Source organism: Eleginops maclovinus, chromosome 22, assembly GCF_036324505.1.
Source record: "Eleginops maclovinus isolate JMC-PN-2008 ecotype Puerto Natales chromosome 22, JC_Emac_rtc_rv5, whole genome shotgun sequence".
Taxonomy (NCBI): Eukaryota; Metazoa; Chordata; class Actinopteri; order Perciformes; family Eleginopidae; genus Eleginops; species Eleginops maclovinus.
Genome location: NC_086370.1, coordinates 8025773 through 8052471, shown reverse-complemented (window position 1 = coordinate 8052471; position 26699 = coordinate 8025773). Strand labels below are relative to the sequence as shown.

Here is a 26699-nt window from a genome sequence, read left to right as displayed (position 1 = left end):
ACTTTGATTTGCTCACCAACACAAGGCATCCCTTAATCTGATTAATTTCTCAACCAAATGACCTTTCCTCTAGCACCACCCTTAGGACAAGATTATCCATAACCAGCAGCATGCAAATCCCTGAAAACGATCATGCTGGCGAGAACACTGTATCAAAAATGCTTTGTTAATCCTAAATAGCAAAAGTGTGTCTATTTTCAATCCGTCAAACATCACTTGCCTTATGATCTAATTTACAACAAACTAAATGATTCAGTGTAAATGTTTTATTATTTCAGTTCAATTGACAACTAAATGTGTACCCCTCCGCAGTGAAGTCAGAGCTCAACTACTAAACAACACTCTTGGTGCTGGATGGGGATTTCAGGACATGTTATGATGACACAGAACTCTGTTTCATAGTAGTTGAAGAGTTTCCAAAAAGTGTTTCCAGCTTCAAATGTAGTCTAACCTGTAATTATCAGTTCAAGTGTAAATGTTGTCAAATTATATTGATTCACTTACTTAACCTGAGCAAATTCACTTACTCAACCTGGTGGGGGGGTAACCTTGTTACAGAACACTGTAACAATGTTACCCTTTAAACGCTTTCTGTAAATGAAATTGTACACGGTCACATGCTACTGGGCATTGGTTATGAAAGAAGGACTCCTATGCTTCATTAGAAACAGAGGGCCTCTTGTCTCCGCTGCTTACAAAGGTCTTGATAAGCTTGAGCTGCATTTCACTAATCTTTAAAGAACTTTAAATTTGCTGCCCAGAGCAACTACAGTTTGGGATAACTTGTGCTTTAAAGACAAGTCATTTTGTCAGTGTCTAATTTATTCTTGTTGCTTGTCAGTGTTCAGTTTAATTTTATATTATGATGACTTTAGCTATAAGGAGAGTTTACCACATTGCAGCATTCAGCTGGTATGCTTTTGTTGTGAAGATTCTCGCTGCTAAGGATGGGGAGCAGTTACCACCAGGGATCTTTGTGTACGGAGGACCTTGGAAGTACCTTACTTTTTTGAATTTGGTGAGTACAATAACATCTATAGCACATTTGTAAGACATTAAGATAATGGAAAACAATATTTTTGCTTTAAATATTCCAGTTATTACAAATGTTATTCTTTGGACTGGCGGCACTGAGCGATCTACAAGCTGGTAAAAAGTCAGAGAGTACTCTGAACAGATGTAAAGACTTTCTCTTCTCTGTCTTTGCCTTCCCTGTTGGCATGGTGAGAAACACAAAACACATTCATATTGTTAACCATAAAACAAGAATTGTTCTACGTATTAACTCCCTGTTCTGTGCATTTCTTTTAGTTTGTTGTTATACTTTTCTGGGCGATCTTTGCCTATGACAGAGAATTAGTCTACCCAGCAACTATTGACACTTTCTTTCCCCCCTGGATAAACCACGCTATGGTGCGTAAACCTGTATTTTTAACAAACTTATGTAAAAAAATCCTTATTCTCTTGTCATATTCCATCCTTCTCGATAATGATTTATCCCCACATTGTTTTTTCAGCACACACTTGTCCTTCCTTTTTTACTTGGAGAAGTGGTGGTGCAGCCTCACATCTACCCGCAGACAAAGCATGCACTCCAAGCATTAGGAGGTGTGGGTGCGGCATACTTATTTTGGTACGTGTTGAGTCAGCACATTCTGCAGAATCATGACAAAAAAAACTTTTATTAAGCACATAGGGAAAACCCATATATCACAACGGATTCCTTCTTGATTTAACATCTTTCATTTGAAGCTGAGGGAGTCTTTTATATTGTCTTAATATAGCTAAAAGCAAATCAGTGTCTAAATGTGTCTAATTTCTTACTCTTACTAGTCTGGACTAGTCCATTGCAGCAGCTTGAGGGGTAACTTTGAAACTTCAGTTGGCTCACATACCTTAATGCTAACTTTATATCCTGGTTTCTGCGTGTACAAACAATAAACATATGCTGTGGTTTAAATTATTTACTGTGATACAATCTTACAATCAGTGATGTCAGTTTGAGTGTGTGGAAGCTATTTGACTGACTGTATCAACAAGATAAATAATTCTTTGAGACAAGACTGTACAGGTTGTTCCGACAGATACAGTAATGCTGTTTCACTTTTTTCTCTCTCTAAACATGTTCTGCAGGATTATATGGGTGTATTTGTCAGTGGGGATTTGGGTGTATCCCCTTCTCGCACACTTCAGCACACCTGGCTTGGGGGGCTTCTTCTTTTTCAACATGTCTGTGGTGGCGTTGCTCTACATGCTCGGAAACAAGCTCAACAGCCAGTTCTGGAGTAAGACACATTAAGTTTATAAATGGACAAAAACAGAGGTCTACATGTTCATTTGTGTCTAATCTCTCCCATTTGTCTCCTTCATTCTAGGTAAGGACGTGACCAGTCGTGGACAATAACTAAGCCCATTTAATCAAGTTCTGTTCTTAAGTTCAATTTTGTCATACATCCACATCCTGCTACTTTTTAATTCTCAGCTGAAAATATTGCACTTTTTACTCAACAACATATATTTTATAACCTCAGTTATTTTGAAGATTCAGACTAACAATACAAAATATAATCAACAAAAATGTATCATGTATTACTTTAACTTAATTGTACCCTTCACAAAAGCTACCAGGCAGTATATATGTACTTCAAAAATAAGCCCCTTCTTAAGTAGCCGCAACATCAAAGTGATGAACACATTGTGTATCAAAAACGATATTTCAATAAAAAAGTATATACTAATACTAAATGAGCCTCTGTGCAGAATGAGTACTCTTCCTTTTGGTATTTTTTGTATTTTGATGCTAATTATTTACTTTTTGTTCAAAACATTTAGCTATATGCTACAATGTAGCTTAACGCTACTATTTGAGTTAGTACTACTGTTTAGCAAGCAGTAAACAACTGTTTAGCATTTAGCTTAAAATCTAGCTGGCTTTTTAAAAAATCTCTGTCAAGTGTGGCCTCGGCTGCTGTTTCGGAAAGTTACATAGTCTCACTTTAAATGGTCTAATATGTGCTGAAACTGTAGAAAACAGTTTATACATCAGAATTAAGTTTTACAACTCAACAAAGGGGTAGTTAACATGGCATGTACACTTGAAAAAAATAATTTTAAGCAAGCATAGTAAAGCATGTTCAACTTAAGAGCAACTGCACAAGTTCTGCCTTTTTCTATATATTCATTATCATATCAAAAGAGATGAATGTTGACTATATGATATAAGAGGCTCTTTTCCACGTAGTATACAGAGAAGCAAAAAGGAAACAGTCAGTATTCACCACCAGCATCACCACATCCATTATAGGTGGCATTCAGTTCTCCTCCGCACAAAGGGGAGGTCATTCCATGATCATTTTCAAGATCACGTTTGACCTAAATAAAGTGCATGTTTTCCAAATCAACTTCTGGAAGCAGGAATAACTCGACCTGTGGTATCCAAAACACAATGCTGAGTAGCCTTGATTTGGTGTCATCACAACTCCAAGGATACATTCAGGAACAGCAGTGTGCTGTCAATATACTGTTGTATGTGGCCTTTTTTTTTCAAAGAAGATCAGGGGCCACGCAAGTCTCTGTAGCATTTAAGATGGTGGAGATAGTTTGGATCTGCGTCCACCAATCCAACTGAGAGGATCCTTGCCAATAATTGCACGTCTTCTTCGCTCAGATCCTTCTGCTGAAGAAAGGAATGTTAAACATGTCCTCTGAGTTATTACAAACAACAATCCCTTAACTTTGGTTGGTTACTTACTTTCTTGTTGTTGGGAAAGGATTCAGGTAATTGTATTTTTTGAGGTTTAATTCCCTGTAAATGAACATGAATATTGTTTTTGAGAAACACACCTTATTTCCTACTTCCTTAAACTGGTCCTTAGCAGCTGGGTGCAGCCTTTACATTTCTATTTATGTCTTGTTATTTTTCTAAATAACATTTAAAAAACAATGTACAACTTTACTGCTGTAAATGTTACTCACCCCTTTGAGTCCTTTCGAAAAGCACATTATGATGAAGAGGAGGCCAACAACAGTCTAAACATGTTAAAAGAAAACACTGGTCAATATTACATAGATGAGAGCTATCCTCTTTGGAAAAATGGCTGACTTAAAGGAATTAAGATCATGTAAAAGATGTTTTACTTACTCCCAGCAAGTCCAGCATTTTGATTTCTCTCAGTTATCTCCTGCTTCTGCGCTCATTTGTAACTAATATGGGGGAAAAGGTTCCTTCTGCTCTGAGACATCACACACATAGTGCGTAGGTACAAAGGGAAAAACCAAGAAGAACCAGCAATACAGGAAACACTGGATTTTAACAAGCACCTGTTGTTACCTTAAAGATGTTAATCATCAGGCACATGGGATGTTACGCATAAGTCTACGTAGAATGGGCTGTTGTTGTGAATAGGGGCTATCATTGCCTATCAGTGTTAACGCAGTCTGATGTTTTGAATGTTTGTCACCTAAAAATAGTAACAAAAGAGAAGAGTTGCGACTGACGCATGATCTATGATTCAGCTTGCAGTGCAGCATTGAGAAACATAAGAAAAAGATGAGTTCCATCACCACCCGTCTACCTGACCAACCCTAATGTATTGGGGTTAAGATATTCTGTAAACACAATCTTTAATTTAAAATAGTCTACCTCACTTTTAATGGTAAGTGTAGTTAAACAATTTACTCATGTGAGTACAGTTTTGAGGTATTTTACTCGAGTGGCCTACGTATGTTTAATTTCACTTTATACCTAACCTAAGTGTATTGATTGAAAGAAAAAACGTGTTGGATTAGATTTAACTCTACTGTCATTGGTTCCAAGTACTAAGACAGCAAAATGCAGTTTGTATCCAACCAGAAGTTCAAAACAAGCAGAAAAGGCTGTTATTTAAGTATTATATAATAATACACACACACACACACACACATATATATATATATATACATGTGAGAGAAAGATACTGATGTATTTACACAATGAAAATGATAGGGAGGTATAAACATTATAAACAGAAGTACAGAAATTGGATACAGTGTGGATCAGGTATAAAAATATACAGTATAATCCAGACACTATCAACAGAATAAATGAATTCACCATAGGCCGTTATTGATATTTTAAATAATATGAGATAATAATAAGATATTTTCTAAAACACTTTTTGACATAAAATAGTCTACCTTACTTTTAATGCTTTTAAAGTGTATCAAAGCAATTTAGTCACGTGACAGTTGTGAGATACTTGTAACTAATTGAGTGGCCTACTTATATTTAATTTCACTTTATACATTTTCTCCAAATTTAAGATGGAACATTGTAGTTTAACTTTTTACTTTGCATTATCTGACTGCTTTCATTTAAATTGAAAAAATAAAATGCAATATATTGTTATAAAGTGTCAAACAGTATTAGGACTTTCGAATAAGCTCCGCCTGGACCTTCTACAAATGAACACATGACATTCCTTTTTCATAAAAACATATATTGGTGACTGAGTGAGTGATATTTTTTTAAACGCCCACTAGAGGAAGACAAATGTTTCAAAGAATACATTCACTTGTTGGAAAAGTTTTCAGGTTGAAGTTTGTCTTTGAAAAAAGCAAATTAGTAACATCTAAATTAAAGATAAATGATGTCAAGAGAAAATTTCATATAAATGCAAAATGTTTCTACAGTGAATATGTAACTCCACTACTCCTTTGTACCTTTTATATAAAAGTAAAAATAGTATAACAAATATTTGGAGTAGTGATTTATGTTGCAGTTTTTATGCGGATATGTCTATTTTTGTGCTTAAAGTGTGTGTACACATAGCTGCAGAGGGGCGCATGCGCGTGTGGGAATCTAGAACATTGTGGATGCATCGCGACATTTCTCAGTAAAGGAAAAGTAAAGTGTATGGGAAAGCAAGAGCATTTCCGGTTAAAGGTTTGTGTTTTCAAATTAAAAGTCAACACATTTAGTCTTAAACTAGAATATTATTTAAAAGGGTTTATATTCCCGACAGTACTTGCAGTAGCTGTTTCAACTGGAAAACACATTCGTTTCACTTTCCTGTGCGCCTCACCTCTACGCTACTACAATTTGAGTTATGTTTCTAAGAGAAAAACCGGATATTCAATGTGTTAGTTAGTCTTGGGTCAGCTAACTTTCTTCCTCAGTCCAGTACAGTGGTTGTTTACAGACACCGGAGTGGAGGGATTGGAGAGGATTTTCTTACAGCTAGCTAGCAGTTGGCCTTTCATATTAAATACTTAAAGTTTTCAGGTATGTGCGTTTTTAAAAGTCGGACCACCTAGTGAGAAATCCCTGGAAGACAATAACATTGTCAAATCTGGAGGGTTTGGTAAGAGTTACTATTTTCCTTTAAAGTTATAGTAAACTTGACGTAAGGACCAGCTTGCACTTATGCACAATACGTAAATGAATAATACATATTTAAGTTATTTTACATAGCTTTGCAGCCACCTTAATTAGGCTATTTTAGATGGGATGTGACTATGGTGGTTAGCTTGCTAACATTACAGCACTGTTTGAGTAAAGCTATATACATGTTACGAAGGGTTATATGCTTGTATTGAAATTGTTTTCAGATTTGTTAGCTGACATTCCTAACTGTAAAACTATATTGTTAACTAAAGCTAATTACAGTAAGTCAAGTTGCACCAGTCATTATGACTGATCATCAGGGTAAACCAACGTCAAGAGGCATGCTAGCTGTCTGTCTTCGCGGTGCGCCAGTCAGAACAACAATACTTTTTCCGGTTTGAATATAAAACACATATCTCAGAAGAAACATGGCAGTTGTGTGGCATTATTTTTTATGACAGCAGCCATAAATTTGAAGTCATTTGGATCTATGGTTAATGTGTTTGAGTGCAACATTTTAGCATTTTACGTTCTGAAGGCATCTTTAGACGTGGGCTTTAATTTTGAAATCCGACCCCCAAGACGGAAGTCGTGTTGTTCGGTGATTTAAGGTTACCTAATTTAACCGTTAATTTAACTGTAGCTTACTTGGCTAATCTGTTTACATGTGAATTGCCTGCTCCGGTTTCTTTGTATTTGTGATATTTATATTATTACATCCTAAAGGTATCAAATAAGCTATTGACAAGTATGCGTGCAATTATTTGTAATAGCCATAACGTTAAGTGGCTACGTTGCTAGGTGAAACCAGTTGTAGTGTACCTTTCACCCTGAAGTGTGTGAATGTGCTCTGTAACATTATATTAGCCGAGGTGTCTCTCTCGTTTTCACAGAGACGGGGATCCTGCTTAGCCAAAGGAGGAAGCTACAATGCTGTGCTGGGGAAATGCTTCCTACGGACAGCTAGGCTTGGGTGGGATTGATGAAGAGATTGTGGTTGAACCACGAAAATGTGCATTCTTCCAAGGGAAGAAAGTGTGCGATGTGGGGTGTGGCCTCAGGCACACAGCCTTCCTGCTGGAGGATGGGACAGTGTACACCTGTGGTTGCAATGACCTGGGGCAGCTGGGCCACGAGAAGTCCAGGAAGAAACCAGGTTGGTGATATACATCTTATTTTTTTGTTTTTGTTTTAAGACATCACTTGGTGAATTAATTCATTACATTTCTCTTTGTGTAATTTTAGAGCAGGTAGTGGCCCTGGATGCACAGATCATACTGGCAGTATCATGTGGAGAGTCCCATACACTCGCCCTAAATGACAAAGGGCAGGTGTTCTCATGGGGCCAGGGCTCTGATGGGCAATTAGGCCTAAATAACTTTGAAGAATGTGTCCGTGTGCCTAGGTAAACATATTTTTAAGATTTATGGATTTTATTGTTTTGTTTAACACACAATTTGTTCATTCTTAGATACTTAGATACTTATTTAAAACTCATGATGTATATATATCATTTGAGTTTTTATTTATGATACCCATACCCAACTGAGTATCAGTCAACACCAATACTAATGGAATACCATATCTTTCCCTGACATAAGCTGCTAATATAGGGATGCATTTGGTAAAGCCATCTAAAATGCATCATGTGCAAGCTGTGAAACAATTATTTGACTCCCCTAAAGAAAGAAATACAAAACTTAAAACATGACTCTGTAATGCTTTATGCCTGCTGATCATTATTTTTAAAATTCTCATTGAACCTGGAGCAGCAAAAGTATTTAGAATAATAAATGAATGAATTCCACTCTGAAATACTGGATGAAACGCAACACCTCAATTCCAATTGATGCAGATCATTTAGTTTAATGGAATTGTATCAGATTATCATTTTAAATATATTTTTGATCCAGTGATTTTTGCCAGGATGAACCCATTCGTAATTAGAACTTCTAAATGTATCCACATGTTTATCTCAATAACAACATTAACCTTCTTAATTACACTGTGGTGCAAATGATTAGATTTATGATACATAAATAACGATTCATTCTTTCTGTTCAGAAATATCAAGAGTTTGTCAGATGTACAAATAGCTCAGGTAGCCTGTGGGTATTGGCACTCCCATGCACTTTCAAGAGGTGAGGATTGTTTATAACATGAAGCACAATCAATTCAGCATATTATGTTTTCCATATGTAAAGATATTCTACATTATTTCTAATTCTCCTCATAGCGGGCCAAGTCTTCTCCTGGGGCCAGAATCGATATGGACAACTTGGGCTGGGCATAAACGGACAGAGCATCTCCATGCCCCAAATCATTCAGTCTCTGCAAGGCATTCCTTTTGTTCAGATATCAGCAGGCGGGGCTCACAGCTTTGCCCTCACTCTCTCAGGAGCCGTGTTCGGTTGGGGGCGCAACAAGTTTGGTCAATTGGGTGTCAATGACTGCAACGGTGGGTGCTCAAAACCCAAATCTAACACTTCTACCTGTGAGCCATAGTCAGACTTATTGTCAGATTGTCCTTTTCAGATCGCTCTTACCCAACCCTGCTGAAGTCCCTCAGATCGCAGAGAGTGATTTACGTCTCCTGTGGAGAAGATCACACCGCAGCACTGACCAAGTTAAGTTATATAGCTTTTGTTTTTTGATAACCTCAAGTGCTATGTGTGTTGATGAATTTATATTTTTTTTACAGCCTCAGCCTTATTCTTTTAATATATACTTTAAAAAAATATATATTATTATTATTATTATTATTTTCAACCATCAGTCCTGATTGTAAAGCTGATGTTTAATTGAAAGCTTAATTGCTGGGATATGGGGTCACAGGTATTCCACTTAGCATAGCCTAGCCACAGCTTTACAATATTGTTAACCACTCATTTTGAAATGAAGGTTAATGTAAATAAGGGCTAATGTCTCATTAGTCAACATTGAATGGCATAATTAGGCTCAGTGCAGTAGTTCAATGTTCAAGATCTTTTTTCTTAAATGCACAAAAATGACAGAGAAGCAGGTAATATAAATCTAAATCCTCAGAATCACAACAGCAATTTAATATAAATCATAAATAAAAAGAATACTATGCAAGTGCACACACAATTTAAAACTGAAAATAAAGCAGTGCAATGGATGATAGTATACTGTCAATAAATTATAAAATCTTTGTAATAAATTAGAAAGTAATTGCAAATGAAAAAACTGAATGAAACCACGAATGTAGTTGATGTACATGTATTATGATAATATATAATAATATATATGAAATATATAAATATGCAGAGTAGTGATCAGCTGTAAAACAATAAGATAGGTTATGTTGGACCAGGAAGTAGTGCTTTACACACGAATAGATGTCTTTACAATTGGGCAATCATTTTAAAATGCAGCTAAGGTCTCTCCCCATATTCTATCAATAAAACAGGTAAGAAATGCTGTTGTAATTAATATGAATGAAGAAAATAACTTTAACATTTAGACCAGAGAAGTACCCACAACATTCACAGTGCTAGAACTTGGCTATCAAGAGCTTAGCAACCCTTTTTGTTACCCACCTGATTATTTCTTGTAGGATATCCTGTGACAGCATGTAGTCTTCTTTAGCTGTTTCCTATTTATAAAGAACTGGATTGAAGTCGCTAAGATGATTAAATCCTTTATGCTTTCACACTGTAATCACCTAGCCCTGGCATTAGTCTTGTTCTCAGGAAGTTCAGTTAAAACTGGTGTTGCTGCTTTTACAGGAAGGAGGTGTGTTTACATTTGGAGCAGGCGGATACGGACAACTCGGACACAACTCTACAAACCATGAAATCAACCCGAGGAAAGTGTTTGAGCTCATGGGAAATGTAGTCACGCAGATTTCATGTGGAAGGTAAAATCTACTGTGTATTTTATACTCATTCTATTTCAAATATGGAGTACTTACTATATCTGTGTATTGATGTCAATGCACATACTGTAATTGATATAACCAGTGTGAAGGTAATTGGCTATTATGGAGTTTGTTTTTGTTTTTAAGGCAGCACACGATGGCTTTCACACCCTCCTGTGGAAAGATGGATGCTTTTGGGCTCGCTGGTAATGGGCAGCTTGGAACCCGCTCCACTTGCAACAGAAAAAACCCGGCCCCTATCAAAGGCCCCTGGGTAGCCTCCAATTCCTCAATGGATACAGGTGAGACACTTTAAATACAGCTGCATGGAGTATTTTAGAAGTAAAACATAACTCACAGATCACAAATCTTAGATATAAGGACGCATTTGATGTCATGTGAATATTAATGTTTGGTAGATCTCAAGATAACACGTTGTTCTGCTACTGTGCAGATACATCCCTACCTCCTCATCTATTCACACGTTTATTCTTGCTGTCATTACATAACTTTGCAGACTCGGAGTCGGGCTGTTGTGTCAAGAGGATTTATGCAGGAGGAGACCAGAGCTTTGCTCACTACTGCACAGACAATGTAAGTGTTCAGGAACTATATTTTGACGTTTCTTAGAGCTGCTTATAAACCAAGAATTGCAAGATTTACATTACTTTTAACATTAAATAAAATGAATTGTCAGCCTGTGATTTGGCGAATAAAGGGTGCATGGGACTATTTAAATCATCACCCTTTTTTTAATGTTCAGCTTAATTCTCCATTCAAATGAACTGCATTACATGTTTGTTTTCACTCCTTTATCCATGTTTATAAAGGCTTATATAAAAGGAGCATGAGCTTATTTTTTGATGGGTTCAAGTAGAGCATCTTTTATATTGTTTTAAACAGTCCAAAATTCTCAGGAGGCAACCTGGTTTAATTGAACACCTTTTTAGATTTTGCCCATGATTTCTGATTTAATTCAAATCTATTTTGCAAATGAATTACATTTTCTTAACCTTATTTTTGCTGTTGAATCTCCAGGACAAAGAAGATTTGAGGATACCAGATCCCGACAGAAGGATCTGCACCTTGAATGAGGAGATCATACACAAGTGGTGCAACTACTCACCAGGACGACTCCCAATAGAAATCTCCAAGTAAAGTCCTCTCCGATTCAGTACGATCCTTGTTAAAATGTGTACTAACATTATTAACTTGCCTTTTATGATTCCTTTAGTGAGATTGACCTCGTGTTCTCCTCAGCAAGCTGCCTCAATGGATCATTTCTATCGACGAGGTATCCGAACCATTTTCATCTACAGTCTAGTTGAAAATCAATATCCGTTAAATCCAATTCAATTTCTGATATACAGTATGTCTTAATTGAGGATTACCACCAGTTGGTTATCTGAAAGTGTTAGACATACGACAGAGATTATGCTGTATGTATTTTTTTTTATCTCCACCCTCGTTGTTGTTTTTATTCAAGGTTATATTCTTGTCATATTTCAATTACCTTTTTAATTCATTTCTTGGGGTTTTTTTTTGATTGATACCATTCAGTCTCACATTAGTTTTTTTCACAAAGTAATCCAGATCACTACAGCACCAGCAGTAAATGTTCAGGGGTGGATATGAGTACGGCTCGCCTCCTGTTGCACAGAGTGGTCCAACAAGATCACCATGAGATCGCTCAGCAGGTCAGTGAGCACACAAATGTCCTGTAGTTAGGGCACGCAACAAGTCTGTAAGAAAATGTATCAGGTTTGTTGAACTGGGATTGTCAAGTTTTTAAAAAGGCTTAAGATGAAGATACAGTGTAACTATAAATCTAGGCGCTGTGCACAAGCAGCAACAGTAGGTCAGATTTCCCTTCTTATAAATATGCATACAGTTATCTTATGTATGTGATTAACATGGTTTATTTATTTAGTGTCTTTTTTAAATATCACAGTTATCATCAAAACGGTTATGTCATAATACAGCTAATACAAAATATAGATTATTGCGACTTTAAGAAACTTCTATTCAAAGCCTTTTTTTGGGCTCCCATGTTGGGGCCCATGGTTATTATTTTCTCTCCTTTATGATATGCAGAACTACGCCAGCTTAAATTGATTTCACACACTATCATTGGCACCCTGCCCCACCTGAATATGTAATAATTGCACTTTGCCTCACCACCTTGTCAACACAGTGTTTATGAAACAGAGGAGAAACATTAATCAGTAATTATGAAATTAGTCACACCTGTTTCTTTTCCTCTGCCCCCCTCAGATTGCTGCCAGTCTGGAGAAGAACCTAATTCCCAGACTAAGCAACTCTCCTCCAGACATCGAAGCCCTGAGACTCTACCTCACGCTCCCCGAATGTCCTCTCTTCAGCGACAGAAATAATTACGTGACCATCGCTATCCCGTTTGCCAAATCACTCCTCAGTCTCAAAGAGACGCCGCTGAAGGTGTTAGGTAGGGTGGAGAATATTTAGGCCACACACGGTGCAACCATTTCTCTACCGCTTTCTGCTTTTTCACTCTCTGTTTGGTCTTGTATTCGCGTCAGGAAACTGGTGGTCTTCGTTTGAGCCCCCTTTCTTCCAGCGGCTGGTGGAGTTGTATAAGGGAGTGGTGGTGTATCTGCTCCAGATGCACAAGATGGGCATTCCCTCGGTAGAGCAGAGAATCTTCACCTGTTTCCTGGACACGTCCCTCCGGCTCCTGGAGATCCTGCACACGGTGAGGAATGAAAAAACAAACCAAAGCATGTGTTCTGCGGACAGTACCAGGTTAAAGAGGCTCATTATGCTTTTGGGGGTTTCCCCTTTCCTGTAGTGTGTTATATAGGTTTCTGTGCATGTAAATGGTCTGCAAAGGCTAGAATCACAAAGTTCCCTCAAGACGGAGTTTCTCTCCCACACACTCCCACCCCCTGCCTGAAACTCCTCCATTGGATTCCTTTGTTTACTTCTGTAAAATAATGACATCAGTATTTAACACCTGCGCTACTATTACTTAGCGCAATTATACATGATAGGCTAAGTAGCGGGACATCTCTCTCTCTCTATGCGATTGACCACAACAACAGAGCCGGTCAGCTAAGCAGTCAGAGCAGACTGGGCTCTGGTTTCAGACAGAGGGTGAAAACAACAGGCAGTATGAGGCTTTGAGTATGATGAAATAAAGCACTTTTTGAACATTAAAGCATGTAAACATGTCACAGTACAGGCACCAAATACAAATATGAAGCTAATAATGAGCAGCATATGTCCTCTTTAAGATGCAACGACTGTTTGTTTATTTTTTCTTCAATGTTTTTCGACAAGGCATGTTTCTTAGTTGTTGTTTTTTATACTGTATAAATTAGATTGCATTTCGAACAAAGTAAGTTGTCAAAATGAGTTAATAAATATAACGTTTTTAAAAAGGATGTGACAATCACAATCTTCATGGCCAATGTCCGTTCTGAAGTCTGCAGATTTAGATTTTTACTTTCTTTTCCCAAGGACCGGAAAAAAAGTAGATAAAGCTTATTTCTTCCGATGTTTCAGGTGAGCGAGAGAGCAGGACACATCATTCAGTATGATAAGTTCTACATCCATGAGTTGGATGACCTGATAGACATCAGAAATGACTACGTCACATGGATTCAGAGGCAGATGTACCCACTGGTGAGTCCACTGTTTATATTTTTATGTCAGATCCACGATTCACTTCAGTACATTTGGCTAGGTTAATGCCCCTGTTTGAATCATTTATCTTTGCCTCGGTATCCTCAGGGTCAAGATGGCGTGGTGACTCTGTGCAGGTATCCCTTCGTGTTTGATGCCCAAGCAAAGACCACGCTGCTCCAGACCGACGCTGTCATACAGATGCAGGTAATCAGGAGCCTGTATCTGGATGGCTGAACCATATTAATGTGTCAGTCATTAATCATCCCCCTTTTTTTATTTACAGATGGCAGTGGACCAGGCACAGATGCAAAACTTCAGCTCCATGTTCATGCCAGCGGTGGAATCTGTCAACCCGTGCCTCATCCTAATCGTTCGGAGGGAGAATATTGTTGGAGACACCATGGAGGTCCTCAGGAAGTCCAAGAATGTTGACTACAAAAGACCACTCAAGGTCAAAGCTGTTATAATTGATATCAAATTATATAAAAAGGTGGTAGTCATGAAAAATATACGTATGTACAGTGGGGCAAAAAAGAATTTAGTCAGCCACCAATTGTGCAAGTTCTCCCATTTAAAAAGATGAGAGAGACCTGTAATTTTTATCACAGGTATACCTCAACTATGAGAGACAGAATGAGAAAAACAAATCCAGGAAATCACATTGTAGGATTTTTAATGAATTAATTTTCAAATGATTGTGGAAAATAAGTATTTGGTCAATAACAAAAGTTCATCTCAATACTTTGTTATATACCCTTTGTTGGCAATGACAGAGGTCAAACGTTTTCTGTAAGTCTTCACAAGGTTTTCACACACTGTTGCTGGTATTTTGGCCCATTCCTCCATGCAGATCTCCTCTAAAGCAGTGATGTTTTGGGGCTGTCGCTGGGCAACACGGACTTTCAACTCCCTCCAAAGATTTTCTATGGGGTTGAGATCTGGAGACTGGCTAGGCCACTCCAGGACATTGAAATGCTTCTTACGAAGCCACTCCTTCGTTGCCCTGGCGGTGTGTTTGGGATCATTGTCATGCTGAAAGACCCAGCCACGCTTCATCTTCAGTGCCCTTCCTGATGGAAGGAGGTTTTCACTCAAAATCTCACGATACATGGCCCCATTCATTCTTTCCTTTACACGGATCAGTCGTCCTGGTCCCTTTGCAGAAAAACAGCCCCAAAGCATGATGTTGCCACCCCCATGCTTCACAGTAGGTATGGTGTTCTTTGGATGCAACTCTGCATTCTTTCTCCTCCAAACACAACGAGTTGAGTCTTTACCAAAAAGTTCTATTTTGGTTTCATCTGACCATATGACATTCTCCCAATCCTCTTCTGGATCATCCAAATGCCCTCTAGCAAACTTCAGACGGGCCTGGACATGTACTGGCTTAAGCAGGGGGACATGTCTGGAACTGCAGGATTAAGTCCCTGGCGGCGTAGTGTGTTACTGATGGTAGCCTCTGTTACTTTGGTCCCAGCTCTCTGCAGGTCATTCACTAGGTCCCCCCGTGTGGTTCTGGGATTCTTGCTCACCGTTCTTGTGATCATTTTGACCCCACGGGGTGAGATCTTGCGTGGAGCCCCAGATGGAGGGAGATGAGCAGTGGTCTTGTATGTCTTCCATTTTCTAATAATTGCTCCCACAGTTGATTCCTTCACACCAAGCTGCTTACCTATTGCAGATTCAGTTTTCCCAGCCTGGTGCAGGTCTACAATGTTGTCTCTGGTCTCCTTTGACAGCTCTTTGGTCTTGGCCATAGTGGAGTTTGGAGTATGACTGTTTGAGGTTGTGGACAGGTGTCTTTTATACTGATAACGACTTCAAAAAGGTGCCATTAATACAGGTAACGAGTGGAGGACAAAGGAGCCTCTTAAAGAAGAAGTTACAGGTCTGTGAGAGCCAGAAATCTTGCTTGTTTGTTATTGACCAAATACTTATTTTACCGAGGAATTTACCAATTAATTCATTAAAAATCCTACAATGTGATTTCCTGGATTTTTTTTCCTCATTTTGTCTCTCATAGTTGAGGTATACCTATGATAAAAATTACAGGCCTCTCTCATCTTTTTAAATGGGAGAACTTGCACAATTGGTGGCTGACTAAATACTTTTTTGCCCCACTGTATATGTATCTTATATAAAGAATATGTACCATCAGGTTTTTCGCCTCTAAAATACACAGAGCAAATGAACAAAATGCAGTTGCCATTTAAATTGAAAGACAAAATGTGCTTCCCATGCTCTAATGTATGGGACCTTCACGGCAGGTGATCTTTGTGGGAGAAGAGGCCGTCGATGCTGGAGGCGTGAGAAAGGAGTTCTTCCTCCTGATCATGAAGGAGCTGCTGGATCCAAAATATGGGATGTTTCGTTACTATGAGGAGTCCAGGCTCATCTGGTTTTCAAACAAGGTACTTGCTGTGAACTTCCCCTTTTGTATGCTCATGCAGCCATAATATCACTGGCTGTTGTTAAGTGGACTCTTAAACACCTCTCAGCAAAGGGGGACACTGAAGTAGTCGTATGTTGAATTTATAAGTGGTAATGACATATCCTGTTTGCAGTTTTTACTAGTTTTTTCCTAAATAATGTATAATCTGAATTTGTAAGGAGATTGATTAGCTAAATAATTGGAGAGACCCATTTGTTTATGAGTTTTTGATTTGATTTGCACACACATAGACAAAATAAAACAACCTCCCCCCAAATTAAGGAGGAAACTAAACCGTAATGGAATAAGAAAACAAGAAAGCCAAGTTAAAAAAAAGTAGATAAATAAAACAAATAATAAATGACAAAAAATAGAAACGTAAAATGAGTAGGCAGCAAACCAATTAAAATCCACTAGCGTAACATACGTATTTATACACCACCATTTCTGAGGGATTAACACACAGCACAGATTCCTCAGTTTCCCTTTTTGTTTGCCTGTATTTAGATGAATGTAAACAGCACTTTGAGCCTGCCCTCTAACTCAAGCTTTGACCGTCCCTTGCAGACCTTTGAGGACATCGACTTGTTTAACCTCATTGGGATCATCTGTGGTCTGGCCATCTACAACCTCACTATAGTGGAGCTCAACTTTCCTGTGGCCCTTTACAAGCAGCTCCTGAAGAAGAAAGCAACCCTGGAGGATCTGAAAGAGCTCATGCCAGATGTGGGAAGGTCAGATCCAGGAACAGTCCTTTAACTTGTTTATGAAGGTCAATGTGCCATGGTGTTTTCCTAACTGCATCTAAAAGGAAGTCTTTAGATGCTGCATTTACATGACCACAGAGCGTGTTAATTAAAAGACTCACCAAATGTCCAATTAAGAAAATAATGTTTCTGTCTCTTTATCTAGGAGTCTGCAGCACCTACTGGACTACATAGAAGATGACCTCGAGGACACTTTCTGCTTGAACTTTACAGTAAGATGTAGTAAAACAAATGCTCTGTTTGGTGGATGAATTTTACAATAAATAGTTGGTCTATATCAAATCAGCAAACTCTAAACTCAGTTTTTTTTTACAGATCACAGAGGAGAACTATGGTGCCACTGAGGTCCTGGAATTAATACCAAATGGCGAAGACATCAATGTCAATAAATCAAACAGGTACAGTAAAAGGGTCTCAGTTGACCACTAGATGTGAGATCTTTATCTCATGTCTGTACATTGAAAACACCCTGCTAAACCTCCTTATAACATGTATGTTGTTTGCTTAATGCGTTCAAAGACTGAAGCGTAAAAGTACATATTTTGGATGAAATAACATTTGTACAAGTATTTCTTAAAAGGGGCCCTATTAAGCTTTTTGGGGTTTTCCATTTCCTGTAGTTTGTTATACAGTGGGGCAAAAAAGTATTTAGTCAGCCACCAATTATGCAAGTTCTCCCATTTAAAAAGATGAGAGAGGCCTGTAATTTTTACCATAGGTATACCTCAACTATGAGAGACAGAATGAGAAAAAAGAATCCAGGAAATCACATTGTAGGATTTTTAATGAATTTATTTTCAAATGATTGTGGAAAATAAGTATTTGGTCAATAACAAAAGTTCATCTCAATACTTTGTTATATACCCTTTGTTGGCAATGACAGAGGTCAAACGTTTTCTGTAAGTCTTCACCAGGTTTTCACACACTGTTGCTGGTATTTTGGCCCATTCCTCCATGCAGATCTCCTCTAAAGCACTGATGTTTTGGGGCTGTCGCTGGGCAACACGGACTTTCAACTCCCTCCAAAGATTTTCTATGGGGTTGAGATCTGGAGACTGGCTAGGCCACTCCAGGACATTGAAATGCTTCTTACGAAGCCACTCCTTCGTTGCCCTGGCGGTGTGTTTGGGATCATTGTCATGCTGAAAGACCCAGCCACGCTTCATCTTCAGTGCCCTTGCTGATGGAAGGAGGTTTTCACTCAAAATCTCACGATACATGGCCCCATTCATTCTTTCCTTTACACGGATCAGTCGTCCTGGTCCCTTTGCAGAAAAACAGCCCCAAAGCATGATGTTTCCACCCCCATGCTTCACAGTAGGTATGGTGTTCTTTGGATGCAACTCTGCATTCTTTCTCCTCCAAACACGATGAGTTGAGTTTTTACCAAAAAGTTCTATTTTGGTTTCATCTGACCATATGACATTCTCCCAATCCTCTTCTGGGTCATCCAAATGCCCTCTAGCAAACTTCAGACGGGCCTGGACATGTACTGGCTTAAGCAGGGGGACACGTCTGGAACTGCAGGATTTAAGTCCCTGGCGGCGTAGTGTGTTACTGATGGTAGCCTCTGTTACTTTGGTCCCAGCTCTCTGCAGGTCATTCACTAGGTCCCCCCGTGTGGTTCTGGGATTTTTGCTCACCGTTCTTGTGATCATTTTGACCCCACGGGGTGAGATCTTGCGTGGAGCCCCAGATGGAAGGAGATTAGCAGTGGTCTTGTATGTCTTCCATTTTCTAATAATTGCTCCCACAGTTGATTTCTTCACACCAAGCTGCTTACCTATTGCAGATTCAGTTTTCCCAGCCTGGTGCAGGTCTACAATTTAGTCTCTGGTCTCCTTTGACAGCTCTTTGGTCTTGGACATAGTGGAGTTTGGAGTATGACTGTTTGAGGTTGTGGACAGGTGTCTTTTATACTGATAACGAGTTCAAAAAGGTGCCATTAATACAGGTAACGAGTGGAGGACAGAGGAGCCTCTTAAAGAAGAAGTTACAGGTCTGTGAGAGCCAGAAATCTTGCTTGTTTGTAGGTGACCAAATACTTATTTTACCGAGGAATTTGCCAATTAATTCATTAAAAATCAGACAATGTGATTTCCTGGATTGTTTCCCCCATTCTGTCTCTCATAGTTGAAGTGTACATATGATGAAAATTACAGGCCTCTCTCATCTTTTTAAATGGGAGAACTTGCACAATTGGTGGCTGACTAAATATTTTTTTGCCCCACTGTATAGGTTTCTGTGCATGTAAATGGTCTGCAAAGGCTAAAATCCTGAAGTTCCCTCTCTAGTGACATCACTATGTAACACTTGCACTTTTATTAGCTACATTCCAACACATTTTTAACGTGATAGCCTAAGGGGCGGAACATCTCTAAGTCATTAACTAATCCCAACAGAGCCGGCGGCTAACCAATCAGCGCTCACTAGGCTCTCATTTCAGGCAGAGGGCAGTATGAGAAAAATAAAGCACTTTTTGAAAATGAAAGCATGCAAACATATCCAAGTGGATACATATATAAAACCTTAGAATGAGCATAATACTGTTTGTCAGCTTTAAATGTTTATCTCTGAAAGTGTGTAATCCTGTCCTTCAGCTTCTTTATTTTAATTGCAATAAATGGGTCATATTGTTGTCTTTCCGTTGTATTTTGCATATCACATGATTACCAAAATCAATTAAGTTATATATAAATGCCTTTTTTCCCTTCTCTAGGCAGGACTTTGTCAATGCATACGTAGACTATGTTTTCAACACATCAGTGGCTGCGCTGTTCGAGTGCTTCCACGCCGGCTTCCACAAGGTGTGCGGTGGAAAGGTTCTCGAGCTGTTCCAGCCCAATGAACTGCAGGCCATGGTGATTGGGAACACCAACTATGATTGGACAGAGCTCGAAAAGGTCTTTTATATGATAATCAATGACAATATTTAGGCTCTTTATTTTCAGAGTCATTAAACTTAAGACACTCAGAGAGGAAGAAACAATTCTGTTTTCTAAGTCTGATCTAAATTGCTTTCTCTTCTGTTGGGGAATAAAAACAGGAGTCTAGATTTAAAAAATAAAAATCAGAATTAGGAAATAGTTCCAGTTTTCTGTCTTGCCTCAGGGATTCAATACTAGCCTTGTAAAAGAGGGCATATGTATGGGTTTTGTATGAAACTAACATTTAAGAAGAAAGGAAGTTTCTATAACTCGATGGAATGTTTCCTCTTACCAGTTGTAAAGAGATATTTCTAAAATGTTTGATGGTGTTAAAGTTAATTGTAAATTCACTTTTTTTTTCCACATGTAAACTAAACTGATATTATCACATTAGAAATATTACAAATAACTTTTGTCTTCCCCCTTCAGAGTACTGAATACAAAGGGGAATACTGGGCGGACCATCCCACCATCAGGCTCTTCTGGGAGGTGTTCCACAGTCTACCTATAGAGAAGAAAAAGCAGTTCCTTTGTAAGTGATACCTACCTTGTATCAGAAGGGCTGCTGATTTAGCTCAAAAGTGTTGTGTTCAGCTGGAAAAGTAAAAAGATCTCTCTTTCTCCAACAGTGTTCCTCACAGGAAGTGACCGCATACCCATTCTGGGCATGAAGAGTCTGAAGCTGGTGATCCAGCCCACAGGTGGAGGGGAGCATTACCTACCTGTGGCCCATACCTGCTTCAACCTACTGGACCTGCCCAAGTACAGCAGTCTGGAAAACCTCCGTGATAAACTTCTTCAGGCTATAGATCACAATCAAGGCTTTAATCTCGCCTGATGGTACACAGAAATGCCTCGAACTCCATGTCCAGACTGCAACCACATGTTTTGTTTCGCAATCTGACTTCTGCTGTAAGAAATTGAACCCTGAGTGGAAGGAGGAGGAGGCCACATGGCCCTAGGAATAATTAGGAGTTGGATGTCTAGACTTTCACAGGTAATCTTGACTTTGATTTTCCAGCTTCCAGTATTTTATGCTATTACAATTCAATTCACATTTTATATTGATCTTGTAAATATAATTTCATTCACCTTTGGATATGGCAAGTGTGAAGAAGTAAACTACTGGTATGGGCTACAGGGAACGCATACAGCAACATAAAGACCTGTAAAATATAAAATATAGCACCACCTCTCTGAAACCGCAAAAGAAAGAAACATTTTAGGCTAAACTGTGGTAGTAGTTGCTGCATGACTACTGCAGTGATTAATATTTTACAGGAGACGATGATGTTGTGTACACCCCCTGTGCAGTAAGACAATGTAAACTAACTCTTTATGTTTGACTTAGGTTCTAATGTGACTTTTGATTGAGAGTGCAAGGCTTTTGCTTTAGATCCTGAGTGGACTGATTGGCTGTCAGCCTTAAACAATCCACACATATTAGTGCAGCCACTACAATAAATGTGAGTTACTTTGGGGATAAAATGCTGTCCTGTTGTTTAAGGCTTTTTAAAGTTAAGTCATCTGGATCATTGATTTATTTCAATTTACTTTTGGCCTTTTGGTATTATTGCTAACAGTTAAAGAATCACCGAATACAATTCATTGTATGACATGTTAGTGAGTTTAAAACCACTAGAGTTAGCCCAGTTTGGCTCTAATTTGCTGTTTGCCACACCATGCTGGACGTTGATCTGCTCCCTTATTCAAAACAGGAAAAACAGAATCCTATCAATAAAATTGAGTTCAGGTTTACATTTTATTGATAAATGATGCGCACACATTGCAATATATGGCCATAAAGGAGGCAAATATGGATATCTGTGTTGTCCTGTTTGTACAGATTTTGTAATTTTAGTTTCAGTGTGGCAGTTCATGTTGGACCAGATGATAGTGGGAACCACAGGAAGGACAGCGCTGGGCGTCTCCCTCGTGAAGCCAGAACCACACGATAGCAGTGTTGTCTTCCTCACCTGCAGAGGATTATATTGGGGTTACCCTGGTTTCTAATGTAGTCATTCATACAGGTCATTGGACATTGCCTTAAAAGGCATACTTGACATCTAACATTTTGATTTGTCTATCAATTACTCACGCTGTGTTACCTTGTTTTTTTAACACAATTCTCCACAATGAACAAAACATTTAAAACTCACAACCTGTGCAGTATAATTCAAGTTTGCCTACCCAGTCGCATTCTCACTATTTACTAGAACATGCATTATAGTGGTTTTGTTTGGATAATACTGCCTGAGTTGTACAATAATAATAATAAAGCTTTATTTATATAGCACTTTTCATACAGTACATGCAGCTCAAAGTACTTTACAAAATGGCACACAATGAGTTTGTTAACAGCTGTTTTGCTGTTAAAAGTGGACTCCATTTACTACACTGTGAAGGCATGTGAGAAAAGTAAAAATGTTCTCCACAAGTTCAAGGTAACATTGGGTGAGTTATTGATATACAAATGATACGTTTGGAGGCGAAATGTTTCTTTAATATACATCACTTACAAAGGCAGCCCACCATCCTCTTGGGTCCAACGCTTGGCACGATGTGAGGGTCTTCTTTAGTACCAGCATACTGCTTGGGCTTCAGCATACTGTAGGGATCCTGTATGTGAATTCAAAGAAAGTAAGTACATGTTAGGTTCAAGCACAGTATTCTAGTTGTGTATGTAGCCTACCTTCCCCTGTTTAAGGGCCTGCAGGGCACGACGCTCCAATCCAGTGGCCTGTTCTTCATCTGTCGGTATTCCTGAATGTCCAAAATCAAAATGCCTTTGTTAGTTAATAAGTTGTATATATTTCAATAAAAAAATAACGGGAGAGTAAATAAATGATAAAATGTGCTGTTTGCACATTACAGTCAGGCTATCGGTGTAGTTGAGTGCAAGTGAAACTGCACGTCTGCAAAGGACTCTGCTGCTATCCCAGATCAGGAAACTGGCATTAAACCAAAATACGCATGCCAAAAAGGGAGGGTCTATCAAAGGCCTGTCCACGAGTTTAAGGCTAGATGACCTTCGTTTTAGTTATTCAAACGTTGTAAAGTAACATAAAATCGGCAGCTAGTGACATTTCGATGCATCATAGCCGTCACACATGACTTGAATGCACCACAGACAATTTATTAATGCGAATTTACATTATATGTCAAAGTTCAAACTTATTTATCCTCTACATAACAAAAACACCAGCGTAGCGAGCTAATGTTGCATTGTAGACGTCGTATTTGATATAGCTTTAAGGCCACTTGACTGCGCAATAAACTAAAAATAACGTTAATACATGACTACCAGTCTAGCTCCTTCTTCATGACCTGACAGGTGCTTTTATCGTACTCCATCGGCCTAACTTGCGGTTTAAAGTCTTGTTTTTCTAGGTGATAAACAGGCTTACCTTTCCCTGTGGCCATGGCACGGTGGAGGGGTCTAGCCACCACATTGCTCCTCAGCCTCAATGTTGTTTGTGTACAGGCTCGAAGGAGAAGACGTCCCGCCATTCTTGTCACACTATCAGGTACAAAGACTGACCTGAGACTACTCTGCGCTGGACTGAAATGAACCCGACAACCATCTGAGTGACAGGTTCAAGGACCAATGAGAGCAGCAACGTGGCTGTTTTAACCAATCAAATAGATGCAAAGCAACATGTAGTCGCTCAAAACTGACTGATAATGAAAATAAAGTAGACTACTGAGAATTAAAATTGCCTTTGATCGTTGCAGAAATGAAAAGCAATTTCTGTATTTTCTTTGGCCTTCAGAATGCTCATGGTGGAGGATGCTATCCAATTCCTGACAGCCCAGTTTCTCAACCAGGAAATATCACTGCATTCAAAATAATGCTTGTTTAGTGAAAGTAAATGTCTAATACATTTTACAGATCATATTATAAAGTCTAAATGTAAAAATGTATCTTAAAACTGATTTGTGGCATATAGTGGTCGAATGGATATAGTTATGTAAAGTTCAATATTTGAAATAACAATGAATAAAAATGAAATGTTTACTTTCCATCATTGTAAAAAATACACATGAGATGACAGAGCTGCATTGTGACGCTGTTTATATAAAACACAATCACAATATAAATATTTTATTTCGAAGTTTTATCAGTAAAATCATACGAGATAAGAAGAATAAATGGAAACGTTAAAAAGAAAACAACTGGAGATTGATGCTAATTGCTGCTCTCCTCCAGGAGAAGGCGCTGCAGGACAAACACACTGAAGTGGTTTGTGAAGGTTTCCATGTAAAGAACAAATTAAATGTAGAGATGAAGCTGCTGTAACATGTAAACACGTTGTTGTTGAGTGTGTGTGTTGTCCCAGGTGTGTGTTCAGAGTGCATAAAGACTGGGTCCCGCTGTATTGCTCAGGCTGCACTACAGCGTCTATTCACAGGCGCGATCCCACTACTGAGTGGCACGGGGGTTTTGACCTGCTCCGTGTCCGACCTGGGCCGGTGCCCCCCTCCTTAGACGACCTGGTGGTCCCGGGCTCCCCCAGGAGCACCATACCGATACCGAACTTAGTGCGGACACCCGATCGGCATAGTCACAGCAGCTCAGAACTCCTGAACTCAAACGCTCCTCCAGCCTCAGCCTCCCGGTGACTGGGATTACAGGCGCGCGCCACCGCACCCGGCGAGAGGACTCTGTTTCAGAGAGGGTTTGGGTTTAGCGATGTGACGTCATCAGGGATCACACTCAAGTGACATCTCTTATGTTGCCAAAAGTAAAAGGTTATTCCATATTGAGTTATCAGTAAAACATTTACAGGTAAGAATGATTGCAAATTTGATCATGAAATCGGAGCACTGTGGTTTGTTGCTTTCTGAACGTTTTACAAGTTAAACTGTAAATGATGTAAACATGAGACATATTAAAGTATATTTTCTTTTGTATTGATTTGTTATTTCTTTACTATTTACTCAAAGGACAGATCTGAGTACTGCAGAGTTTGATGGACTTTATTGATCTTTAAGAAAAGCAGGAGTTGGTAGTGAAGGAGGAGGAATAACCGTCTCTGATGCTCGGATCTGGATCAGCTGCTGTAGATCTGGAAGTCTGTGAAGTCCACCGGGACCGGGAGGAAACCTGAGGAACTGAAGGTAGAGTTTGACGGAGGTTGAAGATGGAACAGGGTTTGAGCTGTTAGAGGCGGTCCAACAGGTGGGAGTTTTCCAGAAGAGGTTTTAGGTGGATTATGCATCTGACTGCAGCTGTCTGCAGTCTGCAGGTGGAGGCTGGGAATGAAGGCAGAGTTCAGATCTGGAGCTGGCCGAGGTTGGAGAAGTACTCAGATGTTGTCGTTTAGTAAAGGTAGAAGTACCAGAGTGTAGAAATACTCTGTTTGTTACAAGTAAAAGTCCTGCATGCAAAAGGTTACTCAAGTAAAAGTACAAAAGTATTGGCATCAAAATATACTCACAGTAGCAAAAGTAAAAGTAGTTCTTGTGCAGACTGGCTAATTTCAGAATCATTCATATTATATGTTTCTATTGTAATGATTGATGCATTAAAACCAGAATTAGAATACTTTTAATCGTCTCACAGAGGGGACATTTTCATAAAAGTGTTTCATTATAGTGTTTATCAAAGCTGGTAAAGCTGCAGCTCATTTTAATTACTTTGTATGCTGTGTTTATCTGTTACAATATTGCAATATATATCCTTTATTTCGATGTTTTTTCAGTTGAATGAAACAACAGAAGTAAGAACATTAAATGGAAATTGTAAAAAGAAAACAACTGGAGATTGATGCTAATTGCTGCTCTCCTCCAGGAGAAGGCGCTGTGGGACAAACAGACAGATGTGGGTTATGAAGATTTCCATGTGAAGAACAAATTAAATGTAGAGATGAAGCTGCTGTAACATGTAAACACGTTGTTGTTGAGTGTGTGTGTTGTCCCAGGTGTGTGTTCAGAGTGCATAAAGACTGGGTCCCGCTGTATCGCTCAGGCTGCACTACAGCGTCTATTCACAGGCGCGATCCCACTACTGAGTGGCACGGGGGTTTTGACCTGCTCCGTGTCCGACCTGGGCCGGTGCCCCCCTCCTTAGACGACCTGGTGGTCCCGGGCTCCCCCAGGAGCACCATACCGATACCGAACTTAGTGCGGACACCCGATCGGCATAGTCACAGCAGCTCAGAACTCCTGAACTCAAACGCTCCTCCAGCCTCAGCCTCCCGGTGACTGGGATTACAGGCGCGCGCCACCGCACCCGGCGAGAGGACTCTGTTTCAGAGAGGGTTTGGGTTTAGCGATGTGACGTCATCAGGGATCACACTCAAGTGACATCTCTTATGTTGCCAAAAGTAAAAGGTTATTCCATATTGAGTTATCAGTAAAACATCTGCAGGTAAGAATGATTGCAAATTTGTTCATGAAATCGGAGCACTGTGGTTTGTTGCTTTCTGAACGTTTTACAAGTTAAAATGTAAATGATGTAAACATGAGACATATTAAAGTATATTTTCTTTTGTATTGATTTGTTATTTCTTTACTATTTACTCAAAGGACAGATCTGAGTACTGCAGAGTTTGATGGACTTTATTGATCTTTAAGAAGAGCAGGAGTTGGTAGTGAAGGAGGAGGAATAACCGTCTCTGATGCTCGGATCTGGATCAGCTGCTGTAGATCTGGAAGGTCT

At 39.1% G+C, this 26699-nt stretch overlaps 3 protein-coding genes and 2 long non-coding RNA genes across 7 annotated transcripts; 2 read left to right on the top strand and 3 right to left on the bottom strand.

Moving 5' to 3' along the window:
* The first annotated feature begins 660 nt into the window (after positions 1–660).
* On the top strand, positions 661–2748 carry LOC134858777 (androgen-dependent TFPI-regulating protein). Its single transcript, XM_063874898.1, has 5 exons — positions 661–1018; positions 1098–1223; positions 1312–1413; positions 1518–1633; positions 2134–2748. Exons 1-5 carry the CDS (start codon positions 863–865, stop codon positions 2297–2299), a joined length of 666 nt encoding a protein of 221 aa, XP_063730968.1. The 5' UTR covers positions 661–862; the 3' UTR covers positions 2300–2748.
* On the bottom strand, positions 1664–6325 carry LOC134858778 (uncharacterized). Its single transcript, XR_010164997.1, has 4 exons — positions 4142–6325; positions 3976–4029; positions 3752–3805; positions 1664–3676 (listed from the first exon to the last, which is right to left on the bottom strand). It is a non-coding gene; the product is annotated as an uncharacterized LOC134858778 (long non-coding RNA).
* herc4 (HECT and RLD domain containing E3 ubiquitin protein ligase 4) lies at positions 6109–23603 on the top strand. Of its 3 annotated transcripts, none has more exons than XM_063874892.1 (24): positions 6152–6341; positions 7260–7520; positions 7610–7769; positions 8429–8505; positions 8601–8822; positions 8900–8991; positions 10114–10244; positions 10392–10546; positions 10762–10838; positions 11283–11398; positions 11479–11538; positions 11830–11941; positions 12519–12708; positions 12803–12975; positions 13788–13907; positions 14016–14114; positions 14194–14361; positions 16178–16321; positions 16909–17075; positions 17254–17320; positions 17424–17506; positions 19828–20011; positions 20465–20567; positions 20665–23603. In XM_063874892.1, exons 2-24 carry the CDS (start codon positions 7295–7297, stop codon positions 20871–20873), a joined length of 3135 nt encoding a protein of 1044 aa, XP_063730962.1. In that variant the 5' UTR covers positions 6152–6341; positions 7260–7294; the 3' UTR covers positions 20874–23603. The 3 variants fall into 3 exon arrangements, with proteins under 3 accessions (XP_063730964.1, XP_063730962.1, XP_063730963.1); XM_063874893.1 differs by having other exon boundaries at positions 6178–6262; positions 7258–7520; XM_063874894.1 differs by lacking the exons at positions 19828–20011; positions 20465–20567; positions 20665–23603 and adding an exon at positions 18069–19749 and having other exon boundaries at positions 6109–6341; positions 7258–7520.
* On the bottom strand, positions 8205–10107 carry LOC134858779 (uncharacterized). Its single transcript, XR_010164998.1, has 2 exons — positions 9925–10107; positions 8205–8957 (listed from the first exon to the last, which is right to left on the bottom strand). It is a non-coding gene; the product is annotated as an uncharacterized LOC134858779 (long non-coding RNA).
* LOC134858776 (cytochrome c oxidase subunit 5B, mitochondrial) lies at positions 21779–23660 on the bottom strand. Its single transcript, XM_063874897.1, has 4 exons — positions 23443–23660; positions 22728–22798; positions 22555–22654; positions 21779–22011 (listed from the first exon to the last, which is right to left on the bottom strand). Exons 1-4 carry the CDS (start codon positions 23543–23545, stop codon positions 21899–21901), a joined length of 387 nt encoding a protein of 128 aa, XP_063730967.1. The 5' UTR covers positions 23546–23660; the 3' UTR covers positions 21779–21898.
* Positions 23661–26699: the final 3039 nt, after the last annotated feature.